This window comes from Pelmatolapia mariae, linkage group LG4 (genome assembly GCF_036321145.2).
Source record: "Pelmatolapia mariae isolate MD_Pm_ZW linkage group LG4, Pm_UMD_F_2, whole genome shotgun sequence".
NCBI lineage: Eukaryota > Metazoa > Chordata > Actinopteri > Cichliformes > Cichlidae > Pelmatolapia > Pelmatolapia mariae.
Window position 1 is genome coordinate 13,862,424 of NC_086230.1, and position 25,096 is coordinate 13,887,519.

At 40.2% G+C, this 25,096-nt stretch overlaps 1 protein-coding gene across 1 annotated transcript in view; it reads left to right on the forward strand.

The window, feature by feature from the left end:
- The first annotated feature begins 457 nt into the window (after nt 1–457).
- LOC134626052 (alpha-1,6-mannosylglycoprotein 6-beta-N-acetylglucosaminyltransferase B) overlaps nt 458–25,096 on the forward strand; it is a 72,215-nt gene continuing 47,576 nt past the window's right edge. The window contains exons 1-4 of the mRNA XM_063471538.1: nt 458–898; nt 1,982–2,094; nt 15,668–15,812; nt 23,424–23,533. Coding sequence (XP_063327608.1) covers nt 831–898; nt 1,982–2,094; nt 15,668–15,812; nt 23,424–23,533 — 436 coding nt within the window. The 5' untranslated portion in view covers nt 458–830. The remainder of the gene's footprint in view (nt 899–1,981; nt 2,095–15,667; nt 15,813–23,423; nt 23,534–25,096) is intronic.

Below are 25,096 nucleotides of genomic sequence, written 5' to 3' on the forward strand. Positions count from 1 at the left end.
AGAACCGCATTACATTTTCTGTACACCAGAGCGTTTCATCATGTTTTCTAGTTTTCCTTCACTTAAAGGACCCTTCTGAGGGCAATCGATTTCAAAGTGTCGCATGTAGAGGCGCTCCATGCGGATTTATCCACAACTGAGAAAAACATTACAGGACTGTGACGTGTTTTCTCCTTTTTGTTGGGCAATTTAAGCATCAGTTAGGTTCACTTTAATTATTGCAGAGTTTGGGAGGCGGGGCGTGGTGATTGTGTCGTTGGCATAAAGAAATACATTTTGAAAAAAATATATATTACTATAATATTCACATTTTTAGAAATTATGTTTTTACCTTTACCCGCCCATTCATTTCCAAGAACAGTGTCAACTTTTGTATATCAGGCTGGATCATTAGATGGCGCTATCAGTAACGCATCCCCAGCTAAAGAGCCACTCGTGTAATAGGAACAGAGTCAGTGCTCCATCCACTCAGAGTAATTCAATGAACTCAGCAGTCCTGGGTTATTGCGCTTAATGCCGCGTGGATTTTCCAGGACAATTAACCAGCACCGGAGCTACGATCATAACTTATTAAAAGAGACAATCACGGCTTACATCGGTCCCGGTTCGCTCCTCAGAAGGACCATCCACCCCGCTGTCTGCACGACTCACCGTCAGGATTTCCGCTGAACTTGTTCCCAGCGAACCGGGAAGGCTGGGAAGTTGCGTTGTCTTGGACGCACTTCCCGTCGTTGTCCAGGACCCCGGCTGAAAGTTATGCCTTTGACGCCGCTCGGCACGCACACTCGCACGATGTTAAACAGAGCCGACGCTTTCTGTGAGTGTGGAAAATGATCGCAGCCAGCAGCGAGCTTTCCATTATGCTGAGGAGATGTCTTCTCACTTTCAAACCGTTCAGGTAAGAACATATTAGTTTGGCTTTTCCACGGCACTAGCCTGCTGACTTTAGAAACGGTAACGCGAGAGTGCATTTCCTCTCCTTTTTGATTTTTAATATGACTTTATTTTATTATTCTTGCCGCAACGTCGTAAAAAATAAATGGGATTCAAGAGAAATATAGCAAAACCACTGCAAATTGATCGTTTAGTGTTTCCCAGACTGTGACCGATTAGTGTTTCTTGCTTTTTTTCCCCACAGTAGAGCAAGTTTTAAAAGTTCAGAGCTTTGCGATTAATTGGAGTAAAGAAGCGGCCGCTGTGCCACAATTAAGATTTGCTTATTCAGCTAAAGCTTCTCCACACAAGCAGCTTGGGGAAGCAGTGGAAGCAAAGCAAGCAGACAGAAACTCATTAAAACTTCAGAGTTTGACAACACGGGCTGAACGCAAGCTCGTGAACTAAACAGCCCCGCGTAATTAGCAACCTTGACCCCGCGCAATTATCTCACATGCGGCTCTATCACACACACTGAGGCTGTAGTTGAGCGGCTGCAGTCAGCTTTCAGCCTTGCCTTAAAAAAACAAAACAAAAGGTGTGTATGATAGAAGTGCAGGACGATCTGACCTGCAGTTCTCAGCACGGCTCCTGGAGCGTTCAGAGGAGCCTGTCTTAAGTCAATCGCTCCAAAGCGTTTGTTTTTTAAGCTTTAGAAATGTCGTGCTTCTCTCCCACATGCAGCCATTTGCCTGTAACAGAATGCTTTTGTTTTAGATTTCTGCTCGCTGAGCGCAGTGTGATGCAGCAAACCCATACATGTCATGGTTCATTTGAAATGACACAAGAGTACACAGTGCCCCCCCCCCCCCCCCCCCCCAATAAAAAAAAAATTGGCTTGACTGAGACAGAATGAATTTTGAAAAATAGGTCCAAAATGTCATGAAGTATTCAGTGTCCTAAGTTTGAACTGAACTCTGTTGCACTTCCTCTGTGACATTACTCCACCTGTCCTTTGTCTTCTGCTTCTTTCTGTCTCCTGAGCTCTATCCTTGGCTTTTGGTCTTATGTCACAAATTGCCCTTTTGTCTGTCTCCCTCTCCTGCAGGATCTTTGTGGTGGGGATCGGCTTCTTCAGCCTGTGCTTTCTAATGACTTCTCTTGGGGGCCAGTTCTCGGCCAAGCGACCCGGAGATTCCCCCTTCACCATGCGAGCTGAAGGTAAGCCTGCGGTTATACATCAGTGCCGCTCGGCAGCCTGTGACTTCAGTGGCTGTGCCCTGCACTTGTAATGAACAGGCTGGAAACATGCTGAGAGCTTCATGGGGCTTCCTTGATTACTGCCAGTGAACTGACAGACCTGCTCACTTTGCTCATCAGGAGTGCGTTAGGGGGTACCGTCGCCTGGAGAGGCTCCTCTCATCTACACCGCCATCTTTTTTTTTTTTTTTCCTCGTCTGCTTTCACGTCATGACCTTCTTCTGACCCAGAGGGACTCGATTTTAGTTGTAGTCGCAGCTGAAAATTGACTCATGGTTTTGGCCATCTTTATGCTGGTTATTTTACCCCGCGTGTGGGCAAATAGTGCAGGGCCACACGGTGTGTCGTGCAGAGGAAGTAATCTACAAGTCGGCCAGATCCCGCAAGCTCAGCCAAGCAAGAATAAGAACAGCATTTAAAAGTGAAGTAGAAAATGACTGAGGCTATAATCATATTTACTGGTGATTTCAAAGATAGTTTGATCATTGGAGGGCTGGAAGCTGCGTGTTTCAGGGTGACAGCTACAGTTATCACAAGGTAATTTTAAAATACCAACAAAGGCTTTACCGTCACAGAGATCCCTCAAATGAAATCCACTCCAGAAAGAAATCCGAACTATGCGCAGCCATCCCTCAGAGAAACCGGTTATCTTTCAGGGCACGTCCTCTGTGTTTGTGCTATGTGCCTCTGCATACAAACCACTACAGCACAAGCCATTTGGGAGAGTCATTGTTAGCTTTTTGGACTTTGTGTCTCTCACCTTTTTATCACCGCTTGGCACAATGTTGACACTGTGTGTCATCCTCTGTGACAGAGACCAGCTGGCATTAGAAGAAGCAATACTCCCTATCCACTGCCACCCATCCAAGGACACCAGTTGTTACCAGTTTGTGTTAGCAACACACTACACTGATGCCAATTCATTCTTATGTAAAGTAGACAACGGCATGAATTTAATCTCTGCTGAAGAATGCAGTTTGGCTCTGGGTCAGTGAGTAAAGGGCACACCGTTCTGTGGTTTTTGTGTGTGCAAGCTGTAAAGATGTTGCTGACTTATCCAGCTGACTGAATTAGTACTAGAAACGTCTTGGTTATTAAAACTAATAATTCTTAGACCAGGAAAAAAAATCTGTGTAATTCTGTAGTGTAGATGGGAATGTTGCGTCAGGTGTGATCGTGGGTGATAATTTCAGGGATAGCACCCGTTTATGAAAGGGTATACAGAGAAATGGTTCAAGGTGAGGAAGCCAGAGAGGAGGGAGTGTAAGACAGGAGAGCTGTCTGATTAATTAATCGCTCACAGGCTGCAGTCAAGGGAAGCCATGAGGCCTCCGGCTCATTAAATGCTGCTAACCAGGGAGAGCCCAACCATGTAAAGGATCATTCTCCATGTGCATTTGTGTGTTTATGCACATGTGCCTGCTTGGGAGTGAGGATTAGTGGACCAGGAGTTAGCATAATAAATTAAGTTGGGATGAGTTACTCAGTGGAGCGGCACCTCGAAGGCGATTACTGTAGCTATCGCACCCATCGAGCCTTTGCACTGGATGCTCTGGAGAGCTGCAAGAGCAAAGGCTGGATGCATCTGACCCCACATTGTAGCTCTTTTCAATTTCTTTGTGATCATTTCGTAAAAAGCATAGAAGCACCTTAACGCCCACAGTACTTTTGTATCGATGAAAATGGCCAGGCTGTGCTGACAGGAACCGCAGCTCTGTTTACTGCTCATCTTGTGAATGACAATAACTGCCTGAAGAGCAAAAGGTGTGGAAAAAAATATGTAATTACTGGGTTGCTACCTTCTGTTTCTCTCTCCTGCCTCTACATTTCTATCATTCTCTTGGCTCTTTTTTTTTGTTGTTTTTTTGGCTCTGCCAGAGACGGAGAATTGCACTGGGATGCAAAGCTCTATCCAGATTTAAAGTGCATGCACTTCCTTCATTACTTCCCTTTGAAAATAGGGGAAACTAATGATGTGGAAAAAGTAAGGGGGGGAAGGGGGTGGTCAGAGGGAGACCATTTCTTCCAGAGTGGGGTGCATGAAAGGCGGAGGCGTTTGATCCTAGATATCTTAAAGGCTCCAGAGGTGTACCGTAGCTTTCTAATAAGCTCTTTGAAGACCACCTTCACAGTGTGTCCTTTTGCCACGGGGGTCTTGATGCAGTTTAGCCATAAAGAGAGAAATGGGCCTAGCGCGGTTTCAGGTTTTTACCCAGTTCAGAGCAAGACGAAATGGTTCGGATGTTAATGTGCTCTTCATTCTTACATGCAAGCTCCATTACCTGAGTTGGTTTTTTTAACTGCTTTTCCTGCACCCTGTGAATTTGAATTTAATGAATATTAATTAATGAGTGAATATTAAACAGTTTTGCAGAAATTGCTCCTAAAAGAATAATGAAGTCATACAAAAGGAAATAAGATAATAATGAATAACAATCAGCTGCTTACAAGCTGCTTTAGCCTCATAAAGTGCTGAGTTACAGCAGGGCAGCAGGTGTGCGGGGAGTGTTGTTCGGCACCTTGTTTACTGCCATACTTTCACAGACACTGATGGAACTTTTTTATTTCATGGATCAGCGATCTTCACTACGTGATGGATGAAAATGAGCCTTTTCTGACATCGATCATAGCAAAGCAAGGGTGTGGCATCTGCACGTCTAGCAAAGCTGCAAATGCGAGTTTGTTTTTTGTATTTTTGAATAAAAAGTTTGATAATGTGCTTGAAATCGAAGCACTGTCCCTCCACCGTGTGTGTGTGTGTGTGTGTGTGTGTGTGTGTGTGTGTGTTGGTACTATGAATAAAATAAACCCAAGTTTTCTACTGCTGGAACTTCACCAGCAGTTGAGAATAAATGGGAAATGATTGTGCAGGTGACTGCCTGGATCTGTGCCTGACAAAGAAGAGGTGTGGATAAAAGATGACTGCTCATCGTTCACACTTTCGCCTGGTGAAGAGAAAAAAAGCAGATTTTTATTTTTTGGCTTGGATTGTGAGGCGGATATGACAATGCAGACACTGATTGCTGTTTGTGACAGTTTGTGGCTAGATTCAACCGCTAACATGCTTTCTCAGATTGTTATTTACAGCTTTCTGGTGCTGAGCATCTTTTATTTAAAGAATTGTCATCAGGGTGTATTGTGGCTGATTTATTGCATGCTATTTTTCCCCCCTTCCTTGTTTTTTGGTATTACAATAGACAGATTTAGGCAGAGATAATACTCATGCAATGTTTTTGCTGTGAACTATAAAGAAAACTGTTATTTATTAGTTTTAAGTGGTTAAGTTGACTGGACTGTTGAATTTTGTGTGTACATGTTAGATAATTAATTGTGACCTAGGGAAAAATAAGTACAACACTTTTGATTACAACTTTCTGCAAATTAGTAGCAGTAAAATAATTGCTTCCATTGGAGTGTGGCCACAGAATATATCTGTGCTTGTAAAGTCAAAATAGAGAAAAAAAGAAGCAATGGATTTCACACAAGCAATATGCTCTTACACCATACTGAGTCCTATGCTAGATGAAATTATTATGGTAGGCTGGTTGATTTCAATGGCTTTTTTTGGGTGGAGAGGATACTGATCAAGTATTGTCACTTACGTGAGCTGCAAACTGGGTCAGGAAGTTCACTTTCTATTCTTGTTGTATCCCTTTGCTTCCATGTATTTTTGTGTGTGTGCAAAAACAGGAAATATGTTTATGCAGAATAGTAGGCAGTGAAAGCATGAAAGAGGATAAAAGTACTACACTCCCATCTTGGAAAATAAGTGGAGACGCTGTGCAGGCACACAGTATGTTTCTTAGTAAACTGAGCTTTAGAAATGTACGTTTCAGAAAGTGAATTTGGGAAATTCAAGTGTAATTGATTTTGTTTTTAATAGTAGGTCCATCTAGTCCAGGGGTGGGTGATTAATTTTCTCAAGGGCACTGGGACTGTTGTGGAGTTCTGCACCATCCTGACCCAAAAATCCCAGTTTTTCATGTGGCCACTTGGGAAAATTAGTCATCCACTCCTGAAGTAGCAAAGTCCCAGTTCTTAAGGTCCCAGCTCACTAGCGTCATATGAGAAACCAAAACTGTTACCTTCCGCAACAGTCCCAGTTGTGAGCTGGTGCAGACCTCCACAACAGTCCCAGTTTCTCATGTGACCCCTTGACAAAAGCAGTTGCACACACCAGCTCCAGTTGGTATATTTTTAACCATTTTGAGAAGGTAATCACATGATGCTATCACAATACATTTTCCAAAATTAAAGGTAGTATCAGAACAACCTGATGCATTGCAGTGACTGCAGAATGATCCGCAACACATAACTGTAGAAAAACTGCAAGTGAAGAAAAAAAATTGCCCTAAGATACAGAATTTATTTGCTGGTTGGTCATGTTTTTGTTGTTGTAATTATTCACTTTGAGGCAGTCAGATTAATTATCTTAATTACCCTAATTTATTTGATAAGGACCAATCTTGGAGTCATGATGTAGTGATGGGAAACATTTGTCACATGTCCTCCAGTGTATTGATATTTGTATCACGAGTGGATATCCCTACTCAACTGAACCATTTTTGAACGATATGACCTTACCACGGGTCTTCTAATTTCCCTGCAGCAACTGAACACAGCCTGGCTGCTTATTGTCCAACCTGGGAGCTATTAGAGAAGCTCAGTGTGTTCCCTTGTCTGGGAACAGGGTTTAAAAAACAGGGTGGAGTGAAAGCGAAGAGGTGTTGTACACACTATACAGGTTACCAGTTAATTTAATGTTCAAGAATTTGGACTGTGAGGAAACTAGAAGACTCCCACAGACTCCAACATGAATCCAGAAAGGTTTTAACTGCGATCCTTCAGGCCCTGAGGCACGAGTGCAAAACAATTCACCACCATGCAGCTTTCTTATAATAATCCGTAATTTTTCTCCCCACAGACATAAACACATTTTTTTCCAAGGTCTTTGCCTAAGCACATTCAATTTAAAATAATATACTGAAGACTGCATTAGAGTTTTTAAGGACCAGCTTTAATTGGAGTAGAATTAGAAAAATTATTCAAAGAGCCGCTTGTGGGATGAACCTCTTTCCTGGGAAGTCCAAACATATCTGGAGACATGCTTACCAAATGGTTCATAGGCAGCAGGTTGTTACTAGAATGTCAGTTCATGCACAAAATAGTGAGTTTGAGTGAAAGTTGCTATTTAGATTCAGGTTCAGATGCCTTTCAGTACAATGCATAAACATTTGGTCATGTGTAAGGGAAACTAATATAGAAGAGATGGAAAAAGGCGGTTACCACAGTGCAAGCTCAAACCCCAGTGACTTCACTTATAGAAAATCAAAGTCTGAAGAAACAAAACAAAAACAAAAAGAGGAAAGCACTGGGGGGTGGCCATGACCCAAAAGAGCCAACAGATCCCATCCCATCTGCCGAACGTGGATAGGATCTAGCATGGATCTTAAATGGCTGCCAATGGCACTGGCACACTGATGACACAAGCTTCAGGATCAATGCAGATCTATGTATAGGAGGATTCTTTAAGCTTATCTTCAGAAAACTGACAGACTTGAAGGAGCGAATTTTATCACTCAGTGGGACAACAGCAATCCTAAACCAACAGCCTATGCATCCAAAGAGCTTTTCAGGATGTCTGACCGAGCCAGTCACCTTATCTGCTGGAGATTTGGGCAGTGAGACTTCACAGCAAGCAAAGCTGGAGCTTGCTCTGCTGAAGGTCTCAGAGATTATAGGGGGAGATACAAAGAGCTCCCAGACTTCATTGAATATACAGGATTTTCCACAAAATAATAAAACTCTTTACTGCCACCAATAACCTTTAGATATATTGTGTTAAAAGGGCTATATCTCACACATAGTTCTTTCAATATTAATATAAACCGCTGAGAAGTCTCCACTTCTTTTTCAAAATGTGCTGAAGTGAAAGGAACAAAAAACTGTAAATATCTACAAGCTGTAAATTAGCAACCTCTGTGCTGCTGCTCTGAATAAAAATCATAAAAATCAAACATCCAATTAAAATATATTTTCACATTTGCAAATTGATAAAGGTGGAAATTCTGTATTTCGCACTGTGCGGTGTAATCCAAAAATCATCATGCGTATGACTAAATGAGTTGGTTTATCTGCACACTGTGGATAGAAGATTAAGGTTTTAATTGAAGTTAGAGGGAGTCGTGTTTTTAAAAAATAGTGCAGGTTGTTTCCATTTTTCCAGGCTGTCGGGCATAATAAGAGGTTGGAGCTGCACGCAGGATAAGTGACAAAGGTTTTCTGCTCTAATAGCTTCTGGATCTGGCAGCTCCCTCACATGTGCCAGAAAGCAGAGAGCAACTCAATCTCAATCAGCCTTTTCTGTAATGAATATTTGAATCTGCAGAGTGAGGACGGGGGGAGGGTTAGCTGAGCATGTCTGAGTTCAGAGCAGGAGGGAATGTATGATTTTTATCCTGGTGACAGGTGAGGTGGAGAGGTTCAGCTCTAAGCTCCCTCACGGAGAAACCTTGCCAGCCAGAGTGGATAGCAGGGAAGATTGGATTTATTTATTTAGCTTTCTGTGGTGCTAATGGGGAAAAAGAATAAATTATTGAGTAAAAGTCAGACTTTAAACACTGCTGCAATTAATAGTTTGGTTGATAGTTTGGATTTGTTTGATTTTTAGCATATACTGTATATAGATAACAAAATCTTTAAATCCTTTATTTTAACCTGACAAAAATCCAACATCAGTTGGGCTTTATTCTTAAATCTGACTTATAGAAATTATGTATTTATATATTTTGAAAGCTTCAAAAAAGCAGTTGAACGGTGGTGCTCCTGCTCTAGCATTATTCCATTCGAATCAAACACATAAAAGATTTGGAAGTGATTCCAAGTGTTGAACTTACACTTGGTAGCTGTTCACTGGCACTCGGTGTGTCAGTGGAAGCAAGGGAGGTCATTAGGCTGAAACCCAAATTAATCCAATCAGGGAGATGGGGAAAAGATAGGAGTAGCCAAATCAGCAATCTGGTTAATTATTAAAAAAGAATGAATGCACTGACGAGCTTAGCAACACCAGAAGGCCGTGAAGACAACAGAAGACAGCTAAAGTGCATGATGACAGAATTATTTCCATTGTTAAGAAAAACAACTTCACAACATCTAAACAAGTCATTAACACTCTCAGGAAGGAAGGAAGGTGTCAAAGTCTAGAACTGAGAGACACCTTCATGAATGTAAATACAGAGGGGATATAACAAGGTGCAAAACACTGGTTACACTCAAGAAGAGGAAGGGCAGATCAGACTTTGCCACAAAACATTTAAAAGAGACAGCAAAGTTAAAGCGAGAGGCGAAAAACCCGTCTTTGAACCAGAATGACGGGGAAGGAAAAGTATGGAGAAGGAACAAGTCATGATCCAAAGCATGCAAAATCATCTGTCAGTCATGATGGAGGTAATGGTACAGCACGGGCAAGTATGGCTGCCAGCAGAAATGAGTCACTAGTGTTTATTGATGATGTGACTGCTGATAGAAGTAGCAGGATGAACTGTGAAGTCTGCAGAGCTACACTCTCTGCTCAGATTCAGCCAAATGCTGCAAAACTGACTGAACAGCACTTCACAGTGCAATTAGATAATGAGCCAAAGCATACTGCAAAAGCAACCCAGGAGTTTCTCAAGGTAAATAATGAGATATTCTTCAATGGTCAAGTCAGTCAGCTGATCTCAGGCTATAGAGCATGCTTCTTAGTCATTAAATGCAAAACTGAAGGCAGAGAGACTCACAAACAAGCAGCAGCTGAAGGTGGTTGCAGTAAAGGTCTAGTAGAGCATCTCAAGGGAGGAAACGCAGCACTTTATGTGCAAGGGTTCTTTGTTAGATTTTAGGCTGTCAAGTATTTTAAACAGTCCTATTATGTAAAATGATCTAGGTTTGTCCAATAAATCCTCTGAAAATGGGGGACTGTGTATAAATGGCTGTAATTCTGAACCTGTTAATACAGTACTTAAATTAAAGCTGAAACTTTGCACTTTAGTCACATTGATTGAAAAATCCAATCTGTAAAAAACCAAAACTACAACAAATATCATTGTACAAATACTCACTGGTCTAACTGTATGTCAGTACACAAGCAGTTAAAATCACTCCAACTAAAGGGACCTCAGAGTGCTGCCGATGTCCCTTTTATGCTTCTATATTAATCATCCAACAATGCAATAGTATAATGCTGGTCTATTACTGTTTTGACACAATTTAAACTTTTTTTTAATGACAAATCTTCAACTCTATCTTTGTGTGCATGTTTTGCAGCTTCAGCTTTAGCTCTGGTACTCTTTGAGCATTTCTGCTGTACTGCTCTTCCTCTGTACCCGCACAGATTTATTCTCTTTTTAATATTTCAAGCTGTATCAATGATTCTCATTGATCTACAGTGTACAGGTGGGTGGTATGACCTAAAACATGATTCCTAAACCCACTATATTTTTTTCAGAGAAAAGGAAATTCTTCTTATTTATTCTCATTTATTTGTCATGTTGCATATGTTAATAGTAAACTACCCATCACTTTATTACCTAGTTTTACCAACCCAGCCTTGATCATCAATGACAAGATTACAGCAGCTTAACCTCTAGGACTGATGGTTAGAGGTTACCTAAGCCCAACCCAACTGAAAAGTTTGGTTGGGCTTAGGTTGAAAAAAAGTTAAAATACATCCTTTAACAGGGTTAACCATGTCTGCAGAACCTTGTGTGGTAGAACGTCCTGAATCTGTTTCAAATGCAAGAATGATCAAGTTCATCTGGACTTGTTAGAAATACAGTATTCTGCAAAAGTCTTGAGACACTCCTCATTTATTTACATTTTGCTAGGAAAATGAGAAATGCAATGAATTACTGAAAAATGTAAAATGCATAGAAATACAATATATAAGGCAAGTGAGCAAAAAAGCAGTAATTTGCAAAGAAAAACCTTGAAAGACCTTCAGAGAAGAACTATTACTCGAGAACATTTTTTTTTTAAAGGACAAAGTCTGGAGGTAAAATGTAAAGAAATGGGGGTGGCTTAAGACTTTTGTAATGTTTTTGATGAGCTAAAACCAAAGTGAATGTATTTATCAATCTAATGATGGTATCATGATATCCATGTCTTCACACTAAAGATGGGATCCAAGCTGCTGTTTCTGCTCACAGTCATGCAGTCTAACCTGCTGCTGGCCTTTCCTGGTCTGCCTCTGCACTCTTTTGTTCCCACTTACAAATTTGTTGCTGATTTAAGCAGACTTGCTCTTGCAAACAAACAAGGCTTGACCTTTTCCCTGAGGTGTTTTCCATCATTGCAGTTTGTTTCTTTATATTGAATGCATATTTTTGGAAATTAAGTAATAAAATACAAAGTCTTTTCAGCTTTTTCTTGTATGTAGCGCCTAATTACAACAATAGTCATTTCACAGCTATTTTTATTGTGTGGTATAGACTCCAGAACATTTATATAATTCAGAGGAAGCAGGCGCATTGCAGAGTCCTTCTAGCTTTATCTATCAGTAGGCTAAAGTTAAAATACCATCTTTCCCTTTAAGTAGCATCTGCACACTGCTCTTTCTTTCAAAACGGTGCACACGGCTGAAGTAGTATATGTATATAATATGACAACATGCATAAATAATAAATAAATCACCATCAATAAATGATTTTTAAAGCATTTTACTCTACACTGCAATTACTCCTAGCAGGGTAACCACATGTATGGGCCATTATATTAACCTTTCAATAAGTCTTTGTGGGAGTTTTGCATGTTCTTTCTGTGCCTGCGTGGATTCTCCCTGGGTATTCCGGCTTCTTCCCACATTTCAAAGACATGAATGTTAGGTTAACTGGTGATTTTAAACTGGCTCTAGGTGTGAATGTGAGCATAAATTGTGGTATTTCTCCTGTGATGGATTGGTAACCCGTCGCCCAGTGACAGCTGGGATAGGCTCTGTCTCAAATATTAATTTACATAGAATTATATGAAGTGCCCGTGTCATCCCCACGGAAACCTGCTGATAGTTTTTCTCCATGCACACGTGGGGGCCACTTGCTACGTGTCTCTTTGTGCTTTATTGTCCTTACTTATCGAGCTCATTAAAGCAGTGTTCTTTAATTAATTTATTATGTCAGTATTTCTCTTAAAAGAGCAGTTTTTGCAGCCATGTCAAATACGGGGGAAAAAATGTGAAGACTGGGACTCTGTTAAAGTTGCCCAGAGGGTTGCAGAAGGCAACAGCAATCAGACAGAAAGCATGATGTGGGCTGTACATGAGCATGACATGTCCTACTTATTTTTTATGCTATTATGCCAAAGAGTGCAGGGCTCTTTGTGTTTTTTCTTTTGTTTGTTTTGTTTTGTTTTGCTTTGTTTTTATGTCTGCAACTAAAATGAACACACATGATTTGTATGATTTTTATGAATTCAACATTGAGGTGGTATTAAAATCAGTAAAGGCAGTGGCAACTCTCTGTAAACGACTTAGGCTTCACACACTCACAGCCATTTTCCAAACATACCAACATTTTCTTGGCCCAGCAGAAATGCTTCTGAAAAAGCCCAGAGGACGAGCTTTAAATGCCACTGACTTGAAGGCTGAACATGCAGGGTAAAAGCAAAGTTTGCTATTGTAGACTCAAACACTGAGGCTTGGATGGCACATAAACAATTTGCCGAGGAACTATGGCCAGAGGGCACAGACGCGGCCTAACACATTTCGTGGTGCTGATGAGAAAACTGTGTACGATTGTGGATCAAGTGATGGGGAAAGAATGGGGAAAACACCGAGGGCCACAGCTACAAAGATAAAAAGATGCTGTATATCGGGCGGACAGGCTGGGTAAAAACTGTGGTATTGAACTTCTACACGGAGCCTGTGGGTGTATTGGAAGGCAATTGTTTATAGCTGGTCAGCAAGTGCTTTGGACACAGCAAGATACAGTAAAGATGGTGATCTAACTGGAATTTGTTCATAATATTGATTGTGCTGTGGCACTTCTGAAATAGAGCCTTTAAAGGAGATTAGCTGTTGTTAAATGTGCTTTTTATTAACCAGCTGATGAGAAATGACACAGAGGAGGCTCTACATTAGCACGTAGATACACTATCAACTCCTGTTGCACCGCTGTCGGTGCACTCAGATCTGCATGGGAAATAACACATTAGCTAATGTTTCCCAAGAGACGACAGAAAACGGGAGTAAAACGCTGTCTGATGAGCAGTTGATTGCAAACATATATAAGGTTTAGTGCTAAAAATGCACTGTGTAGGAAAGGTGGGGGTGGTGGGTGGGGTGCAGTCTCAGTAATAGTGATTTACTTGCACAATGTGTGAGAGCTGGATCATTACTGTGGAAAAATGTGAATTCTTCCCACACTTTAGCCCAGGGGCTTTGTTTAGATTTACTGCAGCGAGTAGACGGCAACTGATAGGGGATCATCTGAACCTAGCAAAGAGTCTGAATCCTCCTTATTAAGAAACAGACTTTCCTTTTTGTTTTTTTGTTTTTTTAATATATGGTTTTAAGTAGTGGTTGCAATTTTCAAATAGACTTTGGCGTTTATTTATGTGGCCTTACATGCTACAGTTTAGACAACATGGTAATACACTAGCTTTCTTCTTTCTAATCTTCTTTTAAGAAAAAAACCCACTAAAATCCTGGTTCAGTGTTTTATAAAAGTGTAGTATTAAACTGCTGCTATAATGCTCCAAATCTTAAAGGGAATTCATTTATTCTCTTTCTTTCTGCCTGTAGAATAAAACAAAATGGTTGTCTAACTACTGAATTATTCAAAAGGAGACGTCTTTAGGCCAGTTTGACTGAGGATAATAGAAAAGCCTCAGCCAAAGAACAAAATATGCACAGGCAATGAAGGAAAGTATATCAGTGCAACATTTCTGTGAACCTTTTTGAGAGGCACTCCTTTTTTTGGGTGGGTGGGTGGGGGTGGGGTTGGGGGGGGGGGGGGGGGGGCACACATACTCCCACAAACAGCAGGAGAAGTTGAGTTTTTCTCCCCTCTCCTTATTTTATTTACTGGAGATGTAATGCAGTTTATTTATTTATTTATTTTATGTGAAAGGTGACTTTTCCCTGCCCCGTGATAAATGAACCCTGACAAGGGAAGTGCAGCCTGCACACATTGCAGTTTCCAGAGCATAATGCAATTGATGAGGGAACGCTCAAAGGTGAGGTTTTATTTTCACTCTCTGAGAACAATATGAGGCTATTGTTGGTTTCTGATATTTTCTTTTTTCAGGAATTCAGGCTACAAATTCACTCCAAAGTCCCAAGAGTGGCACTCTTTTTCTCGGTTCTTCAATTTTTTTCTCATCAAAAGCGACTTAAGACCTACCGCCTGAGGCACGCCGAGCTAATTGTGTTTTCTTGGTACTTCGTGCATTTACATTTTAAAATGAATACTTGGCGTTGAGCTTAGTGTGACTGAAGCAAACAGCAGAGGGTTGACCTGGTTGTCTGTTTCTGCAAGCCTGTTAATTGACTGGGTATTTGCAAACAGCACCCTTCTGGGTTACCACCAGTCAGGTCATTAATAATCTGAACTAAGCGCCAAAACAAGTCCAACACTGAGAGTCTAATTTGACCATTCCTTTGTTTTGCTGGGTGTGCTGGTTCCCAGTGAGCAGCTGGCTTTAGTTATGAGGGATGAGCTTAAATAGAAAATTGACTGAGATGATGTTAAAGGTAAACCAGAGTAAACTGGGTAATGAATTAAAGTAATATAATAAGTAATATAGTAAGACAGGCTCTTTGAGAATCCATCAATAGGGAGCAAAAGAGGCTGAAGAGGTGGAGGTATGCTCTGGAGAGAAAAGTCAGTAGAAGCAAGACAGAATACATTTGTGTAAATGAGAGGGAGACAGGTGTAACAGTGAAGATGCCAGGAGCAGATGTAGTGAAGGTGGATGAGTTTATCTACATGTGGTCATACATCCAAAGCAAAGGATGGTGCACAAGAGAGGTGAAGCATTGTGCAGGCAGGTTGGAGTTTCAGGGGTAATTTGTGGATCTAGGCGAGTTCAAGATGTTAACATTTTCATTGAGAGTGACCGGACACAATTAGCAATGAGTTCATCCGAGGGACAGCTCAGGTTGAGCTAAAGGACACAAAGTTAGAGAGACAAGGGTGACCTGGTTTGGGTATGTGTACAGGAGGGATAGTGGGTAAACTGGAGAAAGGATGCTGAACATGGAGCTGCAAGGCAGGAGGAAAAACAAGACGACAAACAAGGTTCATAGATGTATTGAAGGAGGACATGCAGAGGGCTGGGTTGACCAGAGGAGGATGCTAGAGATGTGTTGAGATGGAGGCAGAGGGTCTGCTGTAGTGACCTCTAAAGGAGACAGCAGTCACTTGAATGACTTCTGTGTTATTTCAATAAATTCTTGTGCCTTATCCTCTTGCTTTTGATATCCTCATCTTCTCATTTTTTGAGGTGTTATTAGTCACATGGTATTTATCTGTCTCTATTTTTTGTTTTGTTTTTGTTTTAGTACTTGGTGGCCAAGAGTCTCGTGGGGTGCTGAGAAAAATCTGTGACATGCTGGAAGTAATAATGAAGAGGATGGATGTTCTGTCAAAACTGGGCAACACAACTGACACCCACAGGCTGGATGAGCTGAGCTCAGCACTGGACAGGTACAGTATAGCACTGGCTTGCATTTCGATATGTATATATATGTTTATATGTATATAGACGTATATATGATGCCAAGCTAGAGTTGTGTGTTCTGTGGTTTCCTTGGCAACTGACCTTTTCTTATGCCTGCACTTGCTCCAGGTTTAAGGATAGGAAGCTTCCAAGCTTCCTCCTTTTGGTGCATTTATTATTAGTTCCCCTGTTAGATATCATGTCCATCATCTCTGTGTCTTCGTCATAGGCAGGAAACTTTTCCTCTCAGAATTCACTTCTGATGATCTCTAGAGAGATCTGCCTGGACATTTTCTGTTTACAGTATGGCTTGGTCACTGTGTAACCGATTTGATCTGCATTTAATGAACGAAGGCAGACGTATAGTGCCTCACCTAACCTGAACCCTGATTTCACAAGTGTGATGGGAAAATATTTACTGGCTAAAGCTCCACATATTTATATTTCTATGTTACAGTTTAGTTTCCACTGCAGAATGCTCCCTGAATATACCCTCAGTCGCACAGTTCTAACAATCATTTAATTGGCCTCTCAGGGACTAAACTGGAAATGTTACGGTGACAAAGGGCAAACAGTTTCAATACCAACCACAAATGCTGATACGTATTGGGTAAAAGTTCACACTTGAGGTTGGCGTGAAATCTTCCAGCAAGAAAAATTTTGCTCACCTAGTATAATGCTGCGAAAGTAATTAAGCTATCCTCTTGCTCTTCACCAGCTGATAGCCTTTTACGCTCCCAGATTCATGGAAATATGAGATGCTTCTATGTGAAACAACCAATGTATGTTTGCACAATGAGCGGCTGTGCGTGTGACTCCTGTGCTCTATTGTATATCTGTGCTGCTAATTAATCTTTGCTGCCCTGTTGCAACTTAAGGGATAGAAAAAGATCTTTGGCTGCCACTTGTTTCTTGGGTGCTGGCTCTGTATAGACTGAAGTGGAATGAGATTGGGTTTTAGAATTATGTTAAGTTATGCATATAAGCACAGTATGATTGCTTTCCCCTGACACACACGCGTGCACACACACAAAATAATAAATGCTGCCTAAATGAAATCAGACTTTTTCTGCTCGATCTGCATCTGGCCCTGTTTCATTTGTTTTTGCGAGTTTCTGCGGGTTTACATATTCAGAGCTGTTTAATGAGCAATATAAATTCCAGAAATACTACTATATAACACAAGTGCTCATTTGAATAATTCATTTAAGTGTCATGTAAAACAGCAATGATACACTGCAATAAAGTGGTTCCACTAATGAATGTTGGTTGGTTACAATGCAAGCAGCAACCATCGTTAAAGTTGTGTGGTGATGTGCAAAAGTTTAAGGTCACGATTTACTTTTCTCTTAGTCTTTGCATGTCAGATGTTTATGAAGCAATGTGTTGAGCCGTGCAGAGACGAGGATCAGGCCGCAAAGGATCGTCTTTAACCGTTTTAATAGTATTCACCAGCAGCTGCAAACATAAAATATTTACTCTTGTGAAAACTCTCCCTGCAAGGCAAATCTAGTAATAGCAACCTATAATCTTATTATATAACTACTTTTCTTTGGACACACAGTGCATATCTGAAGTAGAAAGTGTAAATAAGTGGGGAAAAAACTGTTCTTCTCCACAGCATCAGCACTATTACACAGACTGTAATGCTACGAAATGCTAATGCTGAAGTTGTTATTTGCTAATTTGGTTAATCAATCAAGAGGATACAGATCTAACTTATTTCCTTTTCTCTAGTTACAGTTTAATCCACATGTTTTTGGACAGCGAGATATTTTTGTAATTTAGCCTCTGTACACCACAGTGGATTTAATTAGACAATCAAGATCTTCAGTGTAAAATTCAAAACTAAATGTGACACATCTGCTAAACAGCTTGAATTAAAGCTGAAACTCTGCACTTTAGACACATCATGAATATTTCATTTAAAATCCACTGCGGTGGTGTACAGAGGCAAAGTTGTACACACACACGTCATTGTCTAAATACTTATGGGAAACAAATGGTTTGGCAGGATCATTGCGTTACCTTACATAACACTTATTTCAGCCACAAATACGTATTACTTACTCACTTGCATGTATAACCAGAGAAAATAGCCAGGTAGCGCTGTTTTCAGGTGAAGTGATGTCTGAAATTGAGTATTTAAGCTTAAAGGATTATTTAGTTTTTAGTTGTGTATGGTTATACTTGCAAGATAATATCCAGCAAGATTTCAGGAGAATAATTTTTTTGTTTTGTGTATTTTTTAAGAAAACTGATTTGGTTAATTACTACAACAGAACTACTTCCTTAAGTTTAATGGAAGACCCAGTTCTACAAGCTGTTCATTCTCATTTTTGTGCCCCGCCCTCCCTTCTTCCTCTTTTTTCAATTCTTTCATTTCTTCATTTCTGATTAATACATGGGGATCTGCCCGGCTAGTGAAATGGGTTACCAACTGCTAGTAAAACAGAAGAAGACGAAGAAGAAATTACATAATAGTCATGCTGCGAGATGACGGAGCGCGTAATAGTAATAGATAAATATTTGACAAGAAAAAGTAGTCAATCTGACCTGGGTCCTGGAGACAATTCTGACTCAGATGAACACCCTAGCAGTTTATCTGAGTCATAAAAAAGTGGTCATAAAAAAAGGTATACTGGGAACAAACCGAACCAATTCCGCTGTACCTGGTGCACGGAGAAAACTTATCAATATGTTTTTTGTGACATTTTTGTTTGGTGGTGTGCCATGTGATTTTTCTAATGTGAACAATGTGCCGTGGCTCCAAGAGGGTTGGGAAACACTGGTCTAGAGCATATATGATAAGAGCAATCACATTGACCAGGAGAACTACAGTCTTCCCATAGTAACCAGGCCTAACAATTTCAGGTCCTTCTTTAGATTATTCCATTTAAAAGGTGAAGGATAATTAAAGGCCCTTTTTCCAAATGGTGTTCTGACTTTGAGAGTGTTGGCTGTACCGGTTATGTATTTGTACGCACATGTACACAGATAAGAAAAAGCCAGCCCAAGCAGAAATGTAGAATTTAAAAAGCAATTGGTAAAAAGTCTGTGGGCATACAGAGAGACTTTCATGTAATTTCCACATTCAGTAATAAAACATAAAGCACAATGGTAGACACTGATCAGATGCATTCAGAAAGAATAGGTCACTGTAATCCAAGAAATACTGGGAAAGAAACGTTGCAGAAATCAAGTATTTCCTCGCCTGGAGAGACGAACTAAATTTATTCCAAAGAAAGAAACTTAATTTAAGTTTCAGCTTGAACACAAGCTTTTCACTGTGAATTTTAAATAAGAAATTCTGATCTATAATGATGCCTAAATATTTATACGTTGTAACCAATTCAATTTCAGTCCCTTGAGCTGTTTTCATGGTTTTGATGTAAGGGAGTTTGTGTGCAAACTTTTTGCCATTTAAAAATAAGATGAACTAGACTTTTATTTCTTCCTGCATTAAACATAAACTTTGAGTTAAGTGCCACTAAATGACATCAAAGACAGGCTGCAGACGTTTCAGGGTTTGTACTCCTGAAGGGCATGAACAATAAATAACTGTGTGTTCTGCATGTTGGGAAATATGGTGAAAAAGTTTTAAAACAAACTTGTTTAAGGTGTTAACCATGTGTATAAAAGTCTTTCTGGTCCAAAGTTTTCTAGCAGCAAGACCAGGAGACAATCTGGGTACGCTTCAAACTCTTGCAAACAAAATTACTCGTATGCTGAGGGGATGAAAGTGGATGCTTAGGAAAAAAAAAATAAACTTAAGAACAGGTCTTATTATAATATTTTTGAGTTTTTCCTTAACATGTAAAGATTTTACACTTATCCTTGTAAACACAGACCTGAGGATTTCCTTTGTGTATTAAATTCTGTATACCTTTGGGTTTTCATATAGTTTGTTGGATAAGAGATTATAAGACATAATTCAAGGGACATTGCAGATTACGACATCTGAAAAAATTTTTTAATAAAATGATTTATACATCAGCTAAAAATCAAAATAATTAATGTCGGAGCTGCAAATGTTAATAACATGCATCATGATTTACAGAAATGTATACACAGGTTTATAACAACTTACCGAATGCTCATACGCACAGTACATAACTGACTACCTATGAATTTTAGACATCTTTAAAAAAGAGTTTTTTCAAATATCAGCAGAAACTCATTGATTTTTATTCTCAGGCATACCGGGGTTTCTCACAAGAATATTTTATAATTCATCGCCTAAATTCTTTAACAATTAATGGGGGCATTCTCAAGGTGAATAAGTTTATATTTTTGTAAACTTACTTTGGTACTTAGTTTTTTTTACTCATTTTGGCATACTTTGAAAACAAAAAGTGTTTTAACCTTATAATTCAGTAGCATGTAGCGCCACCTTATGTAGTAATAACTTTAACTGATTGTTTTCTAGGGCTGTTCGATATAACGATATATATCGGATGATGATATAAAAACATCTATAGCTGTCCAAATTCATGGGTTGCATCTTCCTGAGGACCCGGCCTTCGCGGTCTACGTGGGCCGGGTCCTCAGAAGGTCGGGTAGGCCGGAAGTAAACGGCTGGGGAACAGTGTTGCCAACTTAGCGACTTTGTCGCTATATTTAGCGAGTTTTCAGACCCCCTAGCGACTTTTTTTCTAAAGAAAGTCGCTAAAAAAGACGTGAAAGCGGGTATGCTTTTACTCTCAACAAGCAGCGGGTGCTGTAACGCAGGCAGTTCTTCTTTTACTCTTATGCTGTTTTGTGGATCACAAGGTTTAAAACAACTTATAAACACACACACACACACACACAAAGTAACTCCACCAGAGTGCCTATTTCGGGTCACTTTTGCCGGTCCAGGCCCAGGTAAAGGAGCAGGGTTGGAATTGTGACATTAAAAAAAACAATAATTGCTAAAAGAAATTTAATTTTTAGTTCTAAATAAACTCTAAATGCATTAAGGACGTTTTTTACTCACTTTATGTCTCTTCCACGATGTTATTTCTCTCTCCAACAACATAGGTTACAATTATATTAGCATGACCAATTATGCAAATTAGGTGATGACGTCATTTAGCGACTTCTAGCGACTTTTAGGACAGCCAATAGCGATTTTCCTTACTGAGGAGTTGGCAACACTGCTGGGGAAATTGGACGGTCTAGCCTTCTGATTAGCGTCACCGCTGTCTCGGTGGAGTTTAATAAACTCGGCCGTCTGCTCCTTCCTATATAAAATATAACAGGACACTGGCATAAATTCTCGACCATCTCACACTGCTGTTTAATCAGTTTTCTGTTTGACGTTTATTCAGCTGTGTAAAAACCAAGGAGGAACCCACCCGGGGGATTAATAAAGTTTTATTTTATCTAATCTAATCTAATAATTTTAATCTCAGCCAAACCGATTTACTCACGAACAAATAAAACACTGAAAAAAGACAAACAATAACATTTTTAGGTTGTCTAAGTGACTTATATATTACGTTTAACCTGAGTAGCAAAAGTCCGCGGTGATCTGAAAATGATGTGCCGGGAGTTGTGCCGTTCTCGGCGGCTTCAGTGACCCTCGAGCTCTCGGCTAGCTGGTGGTTAACAGACGTCTCCGACGTCGAAGCACTTTTGCAAATATGCGATATTTTGATAAACCGAGCAGATATTTCAAGTTTACACACCCACGTTCTCGCCTGAAAATATGTTAAAAATGTATTTTGTGACTCAGAAAGATTAATAAGAGTAATTTTAAAACTTAGTAGCGGCCGCCATTGCCGGAAACTTGAGTTCGGCTGGGCCGCGCTATGAATTCTGGGATATGGTGGGCCACGAAGGACACACCCGACCCATCCTTCAAATTCGGGGAAAAGGAGGACGCATTTGTCGGCTGCATTCGGAGGAGTCTACAAATTTGGACAGCCTTCGGCGCATCGCTGTGACGTAATCGGTCTACAAATGCGTCCTCAGGAGGATGCAGCCCATGAATTTGGACACAGCTTATGTTTCATTTTACGCTATCGTTTGTTTCGTGGTGTCGCAAAATAAACTGTTTACGGCAATATTTTTCATCGTTTTGATGGTCACTGTAGTGGCTATATTAATATCTTAAAGTTCTCTCTTTCTCTTATATTTAATATAACCACACTACGAACGGACAAGCGACTGTTTTTATGCGTTGTCGTTAGCAACAACGACAGTAAAACCATCGCGTGTCTGCTTGTTTATTTTCCACATAAACCTTTCACAATAAAGCTCAAGATCCTGTTGAGACTTTTCAAAATAAACTGAGTCACGTGAAAGAGTATGCAGTGTTTACGGATGAGGAGCAAAAAAGCCGTCAGGTGCTAAAAAAATAAACCTTAGACTCAAACGTTAGAACAGGCTTTTCCCAGCAGCACGCTGTGTAATAAATACTTACAAAGAAAATGGCGGCCGTTACAACTTATGTCTAGAAATGTATAATTTCATGCATTGGTTAAAACACTTGACTCCAAACACTTCACGCAAGTCGAGCTGCCCGAGATTCACAGAATTTACAGAAAATGCATTTTTGTGATTTATATCGTTATCGGACGATACATGTCTTATATCGGGATATGAGATTTTGGTCATATCACACAGCCCTATTGTTTTCTGTATGACTGAAAGTTGCTTTAGTTTGTTGAGGTTTGAGGGATTTATTAATGCACAGCTCTCTTGTCTCTCTTCGCAGAGCATTTTAATCAGGTTCAGGTCTGGATTTTAACCGGGCCATTGCAACACCCTCATTCTTTTCTTTTGCAGACTTTCTATGCTTGACAGCTGATATGAGGTTATGTCTGTCCAAAGGACGTTATTCAAGAAGGCTTGTAGCTGGCTGAAATGCAAATTTGCAAACCTAAAGTGTGCTGCCATGTTCTTCTTAGAGATGACAGGCTTTCTTCTTCCAACCAACCTAGTTTTTCATAGAGTAATGAATTCTGTGAAAAAATTTCTTTTTCACATTTTTGTAGCCTCTGGGTTGAAATGAAAGGTCCTGGATGTTGCAAAGTTCCTGAAACTCCCGTGTTATTTTTTTTATGTATTTAGTTTTGCTTGTTTTCTGGCATGCCACGAAATTATGGCAACTTAAAATTGTGATATTGCATAATGTTGCCGATTTCGGACTCTTCTTTTGTCTTTATCCTAGTTGTTCTTTAGTTCATCCACTGCATCGTCTTCTTCATTGTAAATATTGGTTCCTGATCCTTTCGCCAGCAGCTTTTAGGCCACAGAGGTCAGTTGGAGTGAAACACATTTGCTAACAACCTAATTGTCTTCTGTTTTTATTTCCCCAACGGACCCGCTTTAATATACAGAGTTACTATATTATCTCAGCAAATAAATTATCTGTCAGTGTTTTAAAAGCTTTTTCGATTTCACACCTCAAGATCTAGATAATTAACATTTCTTCTTCTGGTTCACGCTTACTGCGAAGAGTGGGAAAACAACAAACTGAATGGAAGGAAGCTGTTACAGAAATATAGCGCTGTCTTTCATTGACAAGCCTATCTGTGGTTCACATTTAAGATATTTTGGGTCTTTAAAAAGTGTTTGTGTGTGTTTTTGTGTTTCATATGCTTGATTAGGATCCAGCCCATTGGTCTAGTGGAGCGAATTCAGGCCATAGCCCAGAACATGTCTGACATGGCAGTTAGAGTGGAGCAGATCCTGCAGCGCAGCATGGCCAATAACAGAGGTATGATTTAAAATGCGCGCACGCACACACACACACACACACACACACACACACACACACACACACACACACACACACACACACACACACACACACACACACACACGAAGAAAACAAATACAGCCCTTCTGATGAATCTTCCCGTCAATCTCCAATCCATCCAATCCCAGAGACGCCTTTCCTGCTGCCCACATACTATAAGCCAAACTGTCAAGTTTGGATCCAGTTTAGCACTTGGCTGCACAATTTATGTCTAACATCCACTCGCTTGTTGGTCATATTGAACATGATAGACATTATTCACAGAACATTACCCTGGAGAATAGCAATCCAAACATGCAATATCAAAACGACACAACTGCAGGACATCTAAATCACAATGATGAATTGCTGCCTTGTTAATAGGACCCGGGCCTTGTCAAGCTTTCTTTATTGCCCTTCATTCTCAGTTACTTTATTGGGAAAAGAATAGAAATCAGCGTGATTTAATTCACAGCTCAGTTCCTCCTCTGTACCCCACCTTGCCCTTGACTGAAAACAATTCAACACGACGTCCGATTAAAATACGCCAGATCATTTTTCTGTTGACATAATGGGCGATATCACTCAAGTGGGGCTGATCTAGTTACTTTTGGTTACAGCTGAATGGCAGTGGCACTTTTCTTTGTGAGAGCTCTGTTGTTATCATGCTAATCAGTAAGAGTAGCTGGCAATTATTTGTCATCCATTCTGCTCTTTGATGCTCGGTAGGTGCTGGTGGAGGAGCTGCAACTTCTTTTTTTTTTTTAATTAGGCTTACTAGTGCTGGGATTTAAGACGGGAAAGAGGAAGGGGAGAGATACTCAATGCAACAGGAAGGGGCAAGAGGGGAAAAGGGAAGCAGGATTGTGGTGGGGGCGGATTCCAATTTTTATGAATCACACTAATGCAATCTATCTATAGTAAATCCAGTGAGCTGGCTGGTGAAGAGATTTTGGCCATTTAGCAGGGGACTATGAGCTTTTACAGGAGCTTGTCTGTTATCTGCCTTTCTCTCTAATTTATCTCCGTTCATCCCAAGGGATGGAGAATTTACGGTATGCTTTAATACAAAAAATAAACAGACTTGAAGCCCAGAGGAAAGACTATAGACTATAGATCATGTGCTAGTCTTATCCTCATTTCAATGTAGCTGGGCTTTGTGCAGCTATATAAAATCTATTTTTAAGAAAATCTAATATATTGACAGGATTTCTAAAAACACTTGAAAGAAATATAAAGATTTTACTTTGGTTGACTGAAAACAGTCTAAATTTTGGTTGGACATTACCATCATGTTTCTCTTATCCTCCTCTACACTATATGGACAAAAGAACTGGGCCACCTACACATTACACCTACATGAGCTGCTCAGCCATGGAAAATGGTGCCATGAACCTCCCAGTGCTCAGTTTTTGTGCTGACGTTAATGCTCGAGTAGGTTTCAAGTTCTGGGGTTTTTGAATCAGCAGAAGGCGATGACTTTTACGCACTATGAGCCTCAGAACTCGACCTCCCTGCTCTGTAACTTTACGTGGTCTGCCA